The following is a 15,476-nucleotide window of genomic DNA, read 5'->3' on the forward strand; positions in this document are numbered from 1 at the left end:
TTCGAGGGACGGGTCATGAGATGGCGTGGATGCATGGAGTGCATGACATGATGTACATGCCGCACGCGGCATGGAGGTCGCCAAAACGGTGCGGACTTTTTTAATTCCGGATTTGGTGGACGTCCGACCCTGTGCTGCCCGTTTGGATCCTGCTTTTATAAATCAGTCCGCAGAAGTACTTCCTATGCGTGAGAATGATCTGCCGTACATGCTGCTAACGTGGAAAAGCCCGAGCCGTTCATCGAGAATAATGCGGTGTGGTTGACGGGTCCCGGTAGTTCGGAGAAACCTGCGCCGCATGGAAATTTCTATGCGTTTTATGGAAGATTGGGTTCTTATCTTTTTAACTTAATTTTAAACGTAAGTTAACTGAGCTAAACAGTGATTCATAGAAGTTAACTACAGCCAAGCCCTGAAGACTCGTTTGGTAGGCAAAAAAGAAAAATTCTCAATTTTTTTATGATTTTCGAGAATATAATACTTTTTGCATATTTAGCAATTATGAAAAAGTAGTACATTGTAAAGTAACTTTTATTTGGTTAAGTATATATTTTCTTACAAAAGTTATATAAAATACCTATTATACTTTTAATAAGAGAAAAAAAAACTTATTCATGGATTTAAGAATATTTTTGAAAAAAAACTTTAACTTCTAACAAATTAAAAAATAGCTTTTTCAAGTTCTTTATGAGTTGTTTTTTGAAATATGGAAATCTTATTTTTATAGAAATATTACTCTTTCATCTTTCTTCTTTAGAAATTCAAATAAGATAAGAGGCATTTTTTTTATTTTCTTATTTACCATACTTTTTCTCTTCTTTTCTTGCAAACCAAACGTGTCCAAATGAAAGGCAACCTTTTATTTACCTTATTTTTGATAAAAGATTTGTTTTCCTTATTTATTTGTATATCTCTATTTTAAATATGTTTTTAATGAAAAGGGACCTTACTTGGTAAGCCAGAAATGGGACACTGGCTTCTGCCCTTCTAATGGAGTCCCTATTTACGTCGACAGCCATAACGGTCAAACATTAAACTCGGCGCATGGGTGCGCTTTTGACCGCAAGATCGAAATGCAAATTCTTCCCGCATATACGTTTATATACGCGCCTTTGCAGAATAGCTTTTCCGGTCAGCCTTCATGGTTGCGTGGCTCCAAAATTGTACGGGCGTGGCCGTTTACACTCTTCCTTTTGTAATTTTGCGATTTGGGGGAAAGGTGTGTCTGTTTTTTGTTTTTTATTTTATTTTATTTTTTTTTGACTAAAACGGATGGATCATACATGACGAGTACAGATATATCCAATAAAATTAAAAAACAAAATACCTCGGAGTGCCAAGGGCAACTTTCCATTACTAGCCCACAAGGTGTTACTAGAGTGGCTCGCTACATAAGCAGCTACCCAATCTGCAGCTCCATTAGCTTCACGGAACACGTGCTTTGCCTGAAAGACCTCATCATCCCTCACCATAGCCCAGATGTCTCGCAGCAAAGGGTATACGCAAGCGTAGCCCCTCGGACTCCTCGGATCCGACTAATGACGGTGGCCGAGTCTCCTTCAAGGACAATGGAATTAATTCGTAAGACGCACTGGGCGTGACAAAGGCCCGCCCAAGCGGCCTGCAGCTCCCCACCCGAAACCAATGTGTCGATGAATTGACTGCATCTTGCAGCCACAACCCTGGTAAATAGGTTCCGAATAACAAAATATGTACCGCCCCACGTACCTCTATCTAAAAACAAATTCATCGAAATCGACCTTGAGGAAATTTTGAGGTGAAGATTCGCAGGTAAAAAATACCATGCGGAATACTGCTGAAGCAAAAAAAAAGATTCGGATGTCCTAAGCTGTCAAGATCCCTACAATAGATGTGATGAGACTGAGCTCCACCGTCTACACGCGTGTTTACTGAATACAGTTCGGGATGGAAAAGCTGATATGCGGGAGCAATTCGCTGATAACATACTCCAAGTTTGTTATTCCTGAACTCCGGCAGGTTGCATCCTGACAGATATATACACGGATGGCGTGTACAATAGAAGGTATGTGCAGATGATATAGGGAAGCATACCATATTGGTTAGTATCTTTGTTACTCATATCTAACTTAAAGTTTTTAAAATTAATATTAAATTAATCTAAAGAAAAAGAAATAAAGATAGGTTAAGTTGGCGTGGTTGCCATTAGAATCCGGGTTGAGTGTCATGATCGGTAGGTAACCGAGGTCAACAAGTGGTGTCCACTCCATTCCGAGCTGGAATATTAAAGCTGGCGAATGGAACGTAGCTACTGGATATTGGAGATGAGTCCGGCCAAATTTTCACTATATCGGACTGACTTGAAAATAAAGTTTTTTCCCTAGAGTTTGTCTGAAGTTCTCTTTCTAGAGTTTGTCTGGCGAGAAACCTCCAATGCTCTGGTCAGCCGAACTGTAGAAAAATAGTGGAACAGAAAGAAAGTTTCTAGATAGAGAAAGTAGAGCAGAAAAAATGTCTTATTCGAGGGTCTCGAGTTCTCCCTGTATAAAAGATAGGATCAGTATTCGTTATCAAAATGTCTTATACAATTCAAAAGTTTCTACAATATTTATGGAATAAACTGTAATTTTTCTCTTTACTCCAAAAAAATCATGGATCAAAACCATAGCTATTTAAATATTGTAGCAAGCGATATTTGCGGGATCCAGCTCCACCTATGTTAAAGTGCGATAGTCATTATTTTATTTGTTATCCCCATTTAATAATCATGATGAAAGGAAAAATAATTTTATTCGATTTTTTTATATTTATCCGCCTAAAGTAATATATTTTACAATTCACCATATTATTTAGAGAATATCAAAGAGTTTGAAAGCTGTCTAATTCCAGATTACACTAGGGAACCAATCTCTCAATCACAGCACTCAATGTATCGTATGATAGCAGTAATTAAGAGAATTCATATCATCCATAGAATAAGGGTTTGCATGCATGGGAACCTCTCAATTACAATTATCATGCAATCGATCAAATCTTGGTCTACCATACTTCTTTTACAAGTTCGTTTATGATATTCCAAGGCAACGGTGTGCGTTATTGCTTGCTGACTCTACTGAATGTATCAGTACTCATAATGTATAAAATATCCGTTTTAGGAAAAAAAAAAAAAAACCAACGGTGTGCACGAGTAAAAAGGCCTGATAGGGAAAGCAACTGTAGCTAACACATGGCAGTAATGATTACCGTTATCGGTGGCATTAAAGTAGTTGGTTACGGCTGCGAGTAGAGATGCAAATAAGTCAGGTCGGGTTAGATTTTGAGTCACTCCGATCCAATCTATTTTTTTATTTGAGTCCTAATTTTGGACTCCCGAGCGGCTGAGATTCCAGGAAACGTTGCGTGCGGCACCTACCGCAGAACCACACTTCGATGGAGTAGCACCTAACATCGTTTCGGCTGTTGTTCGGCGTGTGCAACGCTTGGGACCAAGCAATTCAAAAGAGCAGCGGTTTTTTTCTATTTCATTGGATCGGGTACATAAAAAGTAGACGATATATTTACAAACAAAGGCTTATCCTGATATAACTTTGCTATTTAGCAACCAAAGATTCTAGATATGGATAATTATATTGCAAGTTGGTCTCCCTCGCCTCTCACAAAAAAAAAGGAAGAAAAAAGTTAAAAGCCCTAGAACTAGAGTTCATGTTTAGGCTTTTCAAAATTTCGAACTTGCTTGGCCCAAGTTTTGTTCATTAGTCAAATGTCACAACTTTTAAAGAGGCTATGCGATAAATTCCCTAAGCTAGGCTAATAGAAAAGTCTATGGAGAGCTGTAATGGACATTTGGGAATATTTTTTTTTTTTATTGATGGAGGATATTTGGGAATGGATTCAATGCCACTTTCACTAAGGTTAGAGGTTCTAGGAGTCATATAGCTAAATTTTCCCATCAAGCATCATTTTGAGAGAGAGAATGAGATGTTACTAGAAACGCATGGTTATATGGAAATAACGAATTCAGCTACAATATATTATAGCTGCAAAATAAGATAAAACTAAGCATTCAAAAGTACAATAGTCTAAAAGTTAGTCTAAAGAAGAAAGTAATAGGCACCAGCATCCATCTTATTCACTATGTTGAGCTGTCGAAATCGCCAGCCACGACGACCAAATTCAACATGATTCAACCCATGATCACCGTGAAACACAAAAGAATAAGGAAAACACGACAAAAAAAGAAAAAAAAAAATCAAAGCATTAAAGTGGTGGCCAACCTCCATGCCAAATCCAAGACACTTAAACTATAATCGTCACATAAGAAACAAAAATAAGGGAAAAAAATCAAACTATCAAAGTCAAAGATCGATCGTTAGCCTTGCACATCGATTTCAACACACAGCTGGGCAACAATCATCACAAAATACAAAATAAGAAAGGAAGTCTACCAAGGCAACGACCGGCCATGATCACCAAATTAAACCTAAAACGAAACAAAAATTGACTAATCAAGCATCGTAGCATCAGTACATGGTCAATGAGTCAATCCAAGACCAAACCCTAACTAAGCCCGATGTAGCTCCCAACCTCCATCATGGCTCCGCCGCAATGGCAAGTATTAGACATAGGCTATGATCAGCCTTTAATATAGCCTATTATTAAATAGGCATAGACAACCATTATTTAATTTGAATTTTAGCCTATTATTAAATACATTTTATAACAAAAGTAATTGTTCCTTTCTTTGATAAAGTTATTTTTCAAGATTCATATATTTGTACTTATTATCTATCATATTCCATTTTCCTTCCAATGTTGCTATTATGGTTGTTTTAATGGTGTTGCAGGATTTTTTGGGCCCACGCAACAATATAGTCCCAACCGAGCCGAGCAGAGAAAGAGACTGTTGTCCCTCACGAGGTATTGTCCGCTTTGAACGCTCCGGCCCGTGCGTCCAGCGCTACGTGGGGAGATATTTCTGGCCCGCACGTCTAGCGCTGATGGGGGATGCCCTCACGGTTTTGCCCTTCAAAAAGCGGCTCGTGAGGAAAGATTTTGGCCTCCCCATTATAAGACACAGATCTTTCCATTGAATGGTCGATATGGGACTAAATTCAGGCCCTCCTACAACACAACCCCCTTAGCGGGAAGGTCCTGTGCCGGTTTTATCCGAACAGCCCTCCGGGCCTGAGAGGGGCATGGGGGAGAGTACATCTACCTAGCGTGCCATCTGTTGCGGAGGTTTTATAGTCCCAACCGAGCCAAGCAGAGAAAGAGGCTGCGTCCCTCACGAGGTATTGTCCGCTTTGGGTGCTCCGGCCCACACGTCTAGCGCTACGGGGGGAGACATTTCCGGCCCGCGCATCCAGCGCTGATGGGAGGATGCCCTCACGGTTTTGCCCTTCAAAAGGCGCCTCGTGAGGAAAGATTTTGGCCTCCCCATTATAAGGCACAGAGCTTTCCGCTGAACGGTCGATATGAGACTAAATTCGGGGCCTCCTACAACACAGCCTCCTCAGCGGGAAGGTCTTGTACTGGTTTTATCCGGACAGCCCTCCGGGCCTGAGAGAGGGGTGAGGGAGGGTACCCCTACCAAACAGCATAGTCCCAACCAAGCCGAGCAAAGAAAGAGACTGCGTCCTTCACGAGGTATTGTCCGCTTTGGGCGCTTCGACCCGCGCGTCCAGCACTACGGGGGGAGATATTTTCGGCCCGCGTGTCCAGCGCTGATGGAGGGATGCCCTCAGGGTTTTGTCCTTCAAAATATGCCTGGTGAGGAAAGGTTTTGTCCTCCCCATTATAAGGCATAGATATTTCCGCTGAACAGACAATATGGGATTAAATTTGGACCCTCCCATAATAAATAGTATTCACGTTTGCTCCATTATATGATACATCACCGGATTGTATTTTTATAAATTCTTCTCAGAACTCGAGTAGACGTTCCACTAGACAACTAAGACAAAAAAAATACACGGCGACATACAAAAGGCTTCGGATATTTACCTTACATTATACCACTTACGTTTGCGTATATTAATGCCATGGACCATTCCACCATACATGCATGCACCATGAGCACCGATATGAATAAAAAATACTATCACAAAATATATCGATGTAAAAGAGGCCCTAACTTTGAACAACGCCCGGATTGGCACCTCTTAGCCAACAAATGGACAGCGCGTCTGTTGCCGCCCATTTGGATGGTGGGTGCGGGAGTTGGTGCTCACGAAGGTGAACATAAATATAACTTTGCCATGATGATGGGAAGGAAAAGGGAAGTCCGATGACGAAACCGAGGCGGCAGCGGATTTGCCCCGCCTTTGCTTTCCCTCGGCTTCATGGACGCCGACGTGGAGTTAAGAATAAAGAACGTAAAATTCCCCTGCCTTTGAGGAACGGCTGCGGTTCGGTCGTTCTGCGGTGAGCCTTTCCGGAATTGCCACGTCATCTGATTTTACGGAACGACTGCGCGAGGTGTGGAGTCCATCGGTGCCGTTGATTCAGCAAAATCGAAGTCGGCAACGGCTGCGAGAGGTGAAAAATGCCTTGGTAACTTTAAAAGATCACTCATATAAAGTCACCTAGTTGTTCCTACGTGGGGAGTCTCATGTCACTTAATTGCTGAATAGATGTATTTATATGGAATCAAAATCTAAATAATACATTCTGACTAACTATTTTGGAAGAGATTCTAAATTATGATAAAATAGTATCAGAACAGATCCGACCTATAACCTATCTAGACTAAAAGATACTACAGCCCTTTGAAAGAATTTGAATCCTTAACATGATATTCTATGTGAGGACCCATGCAGGCACGAGTAATTAGTTCCATATCGATCATTCGCTGGATGGATCTTGGATATTTTTGCAGAATTAAGAAATCCAAATAATACCTTCCGACTAGCTATTTTGGATGAGATCTTTAATGGTGAAAAAGAATATTTTTTCGATGGCTACATCATGCCAATTATTTTTTTTTTAGATTTTATTTATCTTAACCTCTATTTCTCAAATCTGTTTAGCTGCACCGTGCTCATGTAGTTATTCTCATGAGTTGCTGCGATGAGAAAAAGAAGATTTGGTGCCTTTGGCAAGAGGATGGAAATGTATTCATAATCATAGTAATAGCTCAACTATCTTACTGGACAAACCAATTGAATTACCCATGATGTATGTGTCCGTAGTGGTAGGTCACCGAATAGGGGTATAACTGAAGTTGCCCGAGTAGTGATAAGGGGACAATAATTCCGCTCAAGTTGTCCGGGTTCGAAACGCGCGGGCGTCAATTAAATTAGGAGATCGAATGCCCCACACCCGGATGGCTTGGTGGTGGTTATGCTTTCTTTCCACTTGTACCAAGGTAGTGCTAGGGTGACGTACCCACACGTGAGGCGGTGAGCCCACGGGTCGGAGAAGGCACGCGAAACTTACGACCTGTATCGAACATTCTCTGGTGGAAGGGGGGCCTAGTGGGGGCGGCTACGCGGGTGGGCTGGTCTCTCCCCCTCTCCTCCTTTTTTTTTTTCTACCGAAAAAAAATAGGGGTATAACAACTGCTCTATTCAAACAAAAATTGGAGAGAATTCTAGCCTATGCCGAAGCCCTAAACACAAGTTTAAGAACTCTTCTTTAACGCATTTGATATGGCCGCAATTTGAGGCAATTTTAAAGGATTAGAACGTAATTCACACGGAAATGAAAGGACGTATAAAACTATACGTAGCTTTACAACACTAGTGAAGTTTCTTGGGCATGAATCAAATTGCTCGTTCCTTCGTTCTGGTGAAGTGGTGTTACATATCCTTCTAAAAGATTTTATCCTTAATCTTTTATAGTATAATAAATCCAGATATTAGCTTTTCAGATAATTAATTCTAGTAAGATAAAATTGAAATTATGTTCTTAAGTCTTGCCCTTACTCTACAGTTTAATATTTTTGACTCAAAAGGCTCACAACATTCCATTTTATTTTATTTTTTATTTAGTATTTTTTATTTTCGAAAATTAATAAAAAATTGAACTAGATTGAACAAATATAAATAATGAAACCCTTATATTTATTAAACTATATAATAAAACATTTAATAGCTTTTGGCACATTTATGACTGTCAGAAGAAAAATAAAAATAAAAGTAAGGAATGGTAAAAGCCTATAAAAATATTATCTCTAGCACCAATCTCCATTTTTCACTTATCCACAGGAAAACAAGAACACAAAAACAGCAGCACCAAATAGATCTTTTTATTTTTAACAAAAGGGTTCCAATGCCTCTTCCGAGCGACCAACATGTCCTTGGATAATGAGATATTTTTCTCTGTATATTGCTCTCCTAATTCTTTTATTTGTAAGGAGTTGATCTCGAAAAGCATGGACGCAAAGACCGCATCCTAAACCAAATTACCAAGATTGTAAGCTTCATATGCCTAGTAGATAATAGACGTTAGTTGCATGTGAGCTTCGTTATATAGCTGTATGAAATGGTATTACATTGTTATACGGCCTTGCTTGTTTCACGTTCAAATGCATGGATGCATTGTTGGATTTCCCCTTCATTTGCCACTGGTTTCCAAGAAATTGTATCTTCCACACGGTGACGGGCAAATTCTTTGGGCCCTTGGGCTGCAACCTGCAGGAGTGCAAATAAGTTAGGAAGCTATGGATGGGTTGACTCGAATCGGATCCGAATTTTTTGGGTTGGATCTAAGATATACATGGATCCAATCCGACCCGAATGACCTATTACTCGATCCGATTTTCTATTAAATTAAGTCTGGATCCAAAATTAAGACTCAAATAAAAAAAAAATAGACTCTCGGACCTATTTCCATCCCTAAACACATCCCACTTTTGGTATCCTAGACATTTTGTTGGGTGTTATTTACGCAATACGCCGAAACCATGGTCATTGTGATTCCAAGATCCAAGCAGCACTCAAACGGCTGCATCCCCTGACAGCACGGTTGAATCGTCTGAAAGCTTCAAATGGGCGCCAGATATGCACGCACCGTTAGAACGTATTGATGGGAATTACCTGCTGTTAGATATGGTGGTAGAGTCAGATATTTGGACTGCTTTAATGGCTGACCCCAGCCATTAATTTCAAGATTTTAATTTTGGTGCCCTTTGGACCATCTCGTAGAACGGTCCAGCAGCTTTCAGGTCCCCTAAGGACACAACCTTGTCATAAGATTGATCTCATGTCTAGTTTTTGTTGTTGGAATTCACTGATGAGTGATGACAGGCTCTTACCATTTGAACGACCTCTCAGGCTCATCAACCATGTATGCCAACTTTTCAATTTTCGAACTTGAGATGAGCCGTTCTTATCTACCCTGAGACATTCAACCCTCCCATAGATTTCGGGTATTTAGCAAATCCATTGAAATCTGCCATTCGGTGTACCAGTTTCTAATACGAGCGCTGTAATTGATCACCGCTCCATCTCCCAACCCGTTCCACATCCTACGAGGCAGTTGGCCATTGGATCAATACATGGTGATCGGCGAGGCAATTGCCATATTAAAATTGGCCCATTTGGTGGACCATCAGAAGGGGGCATAAAGAAATGCAAGGATTAATAAAGTTTTATGGTCAAACTAATCCTTAGGAAGACCGGTATTACGACTTGTTGAGGCATGCTACTGCTGCAAGTGGTATCGAATCAGGCCTGCATGGATAAACCTAATATAACTCATAGCGAGACGGAACTACCTAGTATTCTACCTGATTATTCGATTTCTCCAACTTAGAGTCTATTTGGATATTAGGCTGAAAATCCTATCAGACTTGTAGATTGGGCCAGTACAACCATCATAAGTTCATAGACCGGGCAAGATTTATATTTATAAGTATCCAGAAATAGCTTTAGATTATGCCGACTCAAATCACATTAGAAAAAAAAAAAATTGGGCTAACCCAGTCCAAAGCTATTTGTGGGTACTTATGAATATAGGTTTAACCCAACCTCTAATCCGATAATTTTGCTTACTGACCCAATTTATGAATCGAATAGGATTTTCAGTGCAATCATCCAAACAAATTCTTGGAAGAAAATATATCCCCATGGTATTGTTACAGAAAAGAGTGGCTATGATGAAATGAGCACTTGATAAATAAAGACCATCATTTCAAGATCAAGGATTGATTCAAAACTAAATATTTTATAGAATTGGAGGAAGCGGAGAAAGTTCAGATTTTTCAAGTTCAGTTGGCCCAATGATAGCCCAAAAAAATATAAAATCAGGGCCATAGTCCAGGTAGACGAAGACATGGTCTAACCAAAATAATCCTTTAACTAACACAGGATTGATTGTACTGCATTACAATTTACAAGTGGGTTTCAATTATCAGAGTGTATAGATGGGTCTTGATGAGTGCATTAAAGCGAGAATCATTAAATTGTGATTTGGAAAGTGGACATATGTTTTGTAAGTCAAGTGTAATTTGCAAAACTTAAAATCTAGCACTTAGTTTGATTGCCATTTGACAACTAATGCTTGCAAGTAAGTTTTTTGGAATTTATTTCCATGCATGCAATGTGATTTGTTTTCCCAACTAATTCAGTCTGTTTTTACACATCGATCAAAAACCGTATAAAATGACTAAAAAAATCAAGAGCCAGGAATGAAATGTCCCATGTATAGAGCTTCAATGTGATATAGTCGTTATCATATGGGGTGGATCTCAATTAACTCAATTCTTGTGCATATAAATCATGATTAATGGATAAATTGAAGCAAAAAACTTTCGTAAAAGAGAGACGATATTCAATTATTGCATTTTTTTATGGTTTCAGATACACTTTGTAAGTTCTTTATTTAAGGCTGCAAAGGAAACAGCTTATTTATGAACAATGAAGGATTTTCCCAATATCATGCTCTTTTGAGTTCGGTTCAACTAGAAAATAGCCATGCAAAAATAGTTTTAAAAACCCGATTTGAATGACATGCGAGCGAAATTTTGATCAGCTTCTACTAAAATGGGCTCAAACTTGAACAATCCTTTCATATGCTGAGTCAACCGTCAACGACTTTGGACATTGGAATGGCTCAGCCCATTTGCACCCAATCTTTGTCGAGCGTTCAGATTATCCCTAACATAGTGTTTTCCTTCCTTCTTGTGTGTTCCTGATAAATTTACGACCCAACCATATCGATTCTAATTACACCAAGCAAAGTAAAGAGTACAGCTTATCCTTAAACTCTACAAGACAATCATCCGGAGACACTCACAAACAATCACCAGCATGGTGAGCAACATACGATGCGACCCAATCGACCGGACCATCACCCATCTCTAAATATGTGGGATAGCGTTGCTCAGTATTTTTCACCCACTTGAATGGACAGTGATAATTAGTTTGACTAGAGGAACTAGTTCCAAACAAGCTATAGCCAGGATTCTAACTCCACCTAAGATGGAGTCTCCATTGATTTAAATCCGCAAAAAACAGTAATCCCAACTTAAATGTTGCATGCAATTAACACGGCACTTTTGAATTGGCTTAACATTATAAATCATTTGCCTGCTCCCGTTATGGCTGTGGTTCACTTGAAAACTAGGATATTTAGGTTGATATAGCAAGTAAACAACCATATTCAGGTTGGATTCACATGATCCTAAGGCGACCAAGAAGATCGGATTGAGTTGTTATAAGAATTGGGTTAAAATATGGTCAAAACTCAATCCCCACACCCTCCTAGTACTCAAATTTTATTTCAATCGCAAACCAAACACATCAAAAAATATGGTCATTTCAATTTTCATTCTGATTTCAATACCAGCCGAGAACCAAACGCATCTTAAGTGTGTTATTTACTCCCAATCCATATGATTGCATCAAGCTAAGGTTGCAACCTTTTTCAACTAGATACGTGTGGTGTAACTTGTTTACAAATTCTATTCAAATACGAGATAAAAGCTTTAAAACTCCATAACATGGTTGGCACTAGGGTTGCATGCATGTGAGATTAGATGGGCCACGTGAAAATCCAAGTCCAATTTATATGTAATTTGGGTAAAGAAAAATTGAGATCCAATCCAATTCCTTCTGGTAGCAATTGAATCCAGAATAAATTTTACTATAAAAAATTAGTATAAAGAAAGAAATGTATATATTGCACATTGAATATTGAGATGTTTTAAAATTTTAACACAAAAATAAAAATTATTATTTATTTTTTAATTGATATAGTTGATAATAATAAAAAGATAATTGAAAGAATAAGAGCAAGCTTATTTCATAGTATAACCCTATTCCACCAAAATAACCGAACAAAATTACAAGCTTTGATTATATCCATAATCACTGTTAAAGTTTTGCACGATATTATGCATGGATTCAAATTCCAAATGAAGTGCAATGAGATGCAATATTTTTCATGAACAAGCGAGGTTTCTTATAATTTCGTGGGTGCAATTTGTGTTTCTCAACTAATTCCAAATTCAAGTCCAAACACAACACCCACGTTCTTTAGCCTGCATTTTTGTTTTATTTTGTTTATTAAAATTTTAAACCTTGAAAAATTTCCTAGTGGCATAAGCCGGGCCTCATTAAAAGTTGGAATATCTTGAACCCACTTAAACCCTACACGGCACAGCAAACTTTTGATGTTTTCCAGAAATATCCCCTCTAGAAGGATATTTCCCCCTTATTTTGGAGTTAAATACACCCTTCGAGTTAATCAGGATGAGATATAAAACTAACTTTATCAATCCATTAAATTTTTCAGATCAAATATAAATCAAATACAAATCCTAATACATACATATATGATTACTTAAATATTTATAAATATACTATAATAAAAATTATAATAAGTAATATTCAGATTTTATCAAAAATATTATGCATATGATTTGATTGATAATATATATAAAACAACACAAATTATAGAAAATTGTAATATAAAAATATTTTCTTATATTCAAAGAAAATATTGAAATATATCTGTATATTAATTTTAATTAAATTGGTTCAGATTATAAATTTAATGATCTAAATCAAAAGAGATATAAATCTGAATTCAAATATGATTCTACTAATTTTGGTTCATATTGAACCAAAATACTTTTAAACTAATTCTAAATGAAAAGTGGGTGGTCCAATCCACTTCTAATTATAGTCAACAATCAGAAATTCTAGGAACTCATTTGTTTTTTTTTTTTTGAAAGCTGATGCCTGAGTATATGATGTATGGAAAACTAATTTTTGCATATTTCGTTAATCATGGAAAAATATCATATTTTAGAATGGGTTGTGGTTGATTGAACTCTATTTTTTTTGAAAAGTTATGTAAAATACTTGTTATTTCTTTGATAAAGGATAAGATCACACCTCATTATATTTAAAAGCTTAAGGGTATTTTTGAAAAAAAATTATCCCAACTCTTAGCCTCTGGAAATTGAAATTTTTCATGAAGAGCCTTAAGAATTTCACCATATGGAACTTGGTTGGTACATAGCTATACTTAAATAAATAGTCTAATTTATAAATTTTATAAAATTTTTAATTTAATTCTATAGAAATAGCCAAATAAGCTCGAATTTATTCTCCCAAAAAAGTTACCTTTTTCATCCTTCTTTTCAAAAATTCCAATCAGATACGAGACGTTTCTTTATTTTTTCTGTCTAAGTCCTTTTTTGTTTTTCCTCCTCTTCTCTTCACCAAACAAGTGAAAAAAATCCATGGTACTTCGGAACATAGAAATGTTGGAAATTTCGAACATCGGGCGGGAAAATACATGCACGGTCAATTAAAGTGATTAGCTTTGTTTGGATCTTTCCCGGCTCCCTTTGCTTTGTATCGCACGTGACCGATGGCTGTACATTCTAATGAAATAATTTTTTATTATATAATTTAGAATTTTTTTTTGCATGAATACCCTTCTAAATATCGAATTTTGCATGAATACCCTTTCAAAATTGATATTTACATATATACCCTTTTAAAACACTTGTTTTGCTATTCTATTCTTTTTTTATTTTTATTTTTGCATATGTACCCATGCTACCTAACGACGTTAAAAAATTAACTGTTTTGAATTAAAATGACTAAAATATTTTTAATGGATAGACATGCATATAAATCTCGATAGCAGAGAAAGAAGATAGAGACAATAGCGTAATTTTAAAATTTTATTTTATTTTTAATTAATATAAATATGATTTTTCTTAACACTGTTAGAATAACTGTTATGTTATATTACGGACATTTGTACAATAACAGAGTTTTAAGAGGGTATACATGTAAATATTAATTTTAAAAGAGTATTCATATAAAATTCGATATTCAGAAGGATATTCATATAAAAAATTTTATAATTTAATTACAGAGATCAAGTTTTCCTCTTGTTGATGTCTCAATTTAAGATCTAGTTTTCCAGACGGAATCCATTATTCCGCAAAATACGCTTTTCTTCGGATGTTTTCTTTTTCTGGGAAAAGGAATCGTTTTCTTTTTTTAAAAAAGGGCCCCGGACAAGCCAAAATCTGGACAGCCCGTCACGTGATCTCGTTCCACTTTTCTCGCAACAAACATATTAACTTAATTCTAGACTAGATATTTCATCGAGTCTGCTTCCCTTGGTTTATTCTAGACTTGCATTCAAACACAAAGTTAAAAGAAAACGAAAGGGAAATTGTAGGAGATGCCAAGTCTTTTCCACGAGTTCTTTTTGTTTCTCTCGTTCCCCTACTCTTTCTTTCCTAAAATTTACACGGTCTTCTATGGGGAAAATGTAAAAAAAAAACTAAAAGCAAGAGACCACGGAAAGGCACATCAGACGGCAGGCATCGATTCCGCTCGCCACGAGCAATCAGAGGGCGCACAGAACAATCCGTCGGCATAATCGAAGAGACCGTCGTCGAAGACCAAGCCGTCCTGCAACTCCTCCTCCGGCCGGATCCCGAATCCAACTCCATCGTAGCACCCCGAAATCTCGTCATCAAAACTCCAGATCTGACCCAACCCGGCGTCCTCCTCCGCCTCCGGCGGCGGCGAAGACGACGACGACGACGACGACGATGACGGGGCAGCCGGCGGGAGGCCAAGCTCGTCGTCCGACGCCGCAAGAAGATAACCGAGTTCGGCCAGGCGCGGAGGATCGCTCAGGTCCGACGCCGGTCCCGCCGGCACCGGAGGAGAAGGAAGAGGAGGAGGAGGAGGAGGAAGTGGGAGGGAAATCTCCTCCTCGAGGCTCCTCATGACGGACGCCAGGTCCTGGGTGGCCGGATACCGGTCGCCGGCGTCCCCATCCTCCTCCTCGTCGTCGAGGATATCGAGAAGGAAGTCGGCGCGGAGGCGCTTCGCCTCCGATTCCAACGACTCCTCACGGCACCTCTTGTTGTTGCCGGAAACGGAAACTTCCTCCATCAAGATTATAGGTGGGTGTAATTTAATTAGCGAAGAATAGCAGAGAGAGAGAGTGAGAGTGGAGAAGAAAACGCGAGCAGGCTTGTTTGGGGCCGAGTTAGGGGGGATTGGGTTGGG

At 38.4% G+C, this 15,476-nt stretch overlaps 1 protein-coding gene across 1 annotated transcript; it reads right to left on the reverse strand.

Annotated features, from left to right (window-relative positions):
* Window positions 1-14,524: 14,524 nt before the first annotated feature.
* LOC103717085 (uncharacterized) lies at window positions 14,525-15,476 on the reverse strand. The gene has a single exon (XM_008805332.6). It carries the CDS (start codon window positions 15,357-15,359, stop codon window positions 14,766-14,768), a length of 594 nt encoding a protein of 197 aa, XP_008803554.4. The 5' UTR covers window positions 15,360-15,476; the 3' UTR covers window positions 14,525-14,765.

This window comes from Phoenix dactylifera, chromosome 9 (genome assembly GCF_051530095.1).
Source record: "Phoenix dactylifera cultivar Ajwa chromosome 9, Ajwa_hap1_PhDact_Kaust_v1.1, whole genome shotgun sequence".
Classification (NCBI taxonomy): Eukaryota; Viridiplantae; Streptophyta; class Magnoliopsida; order Arecales; family Arecaceae; genus Phoenix; species Phoenix dactylifera.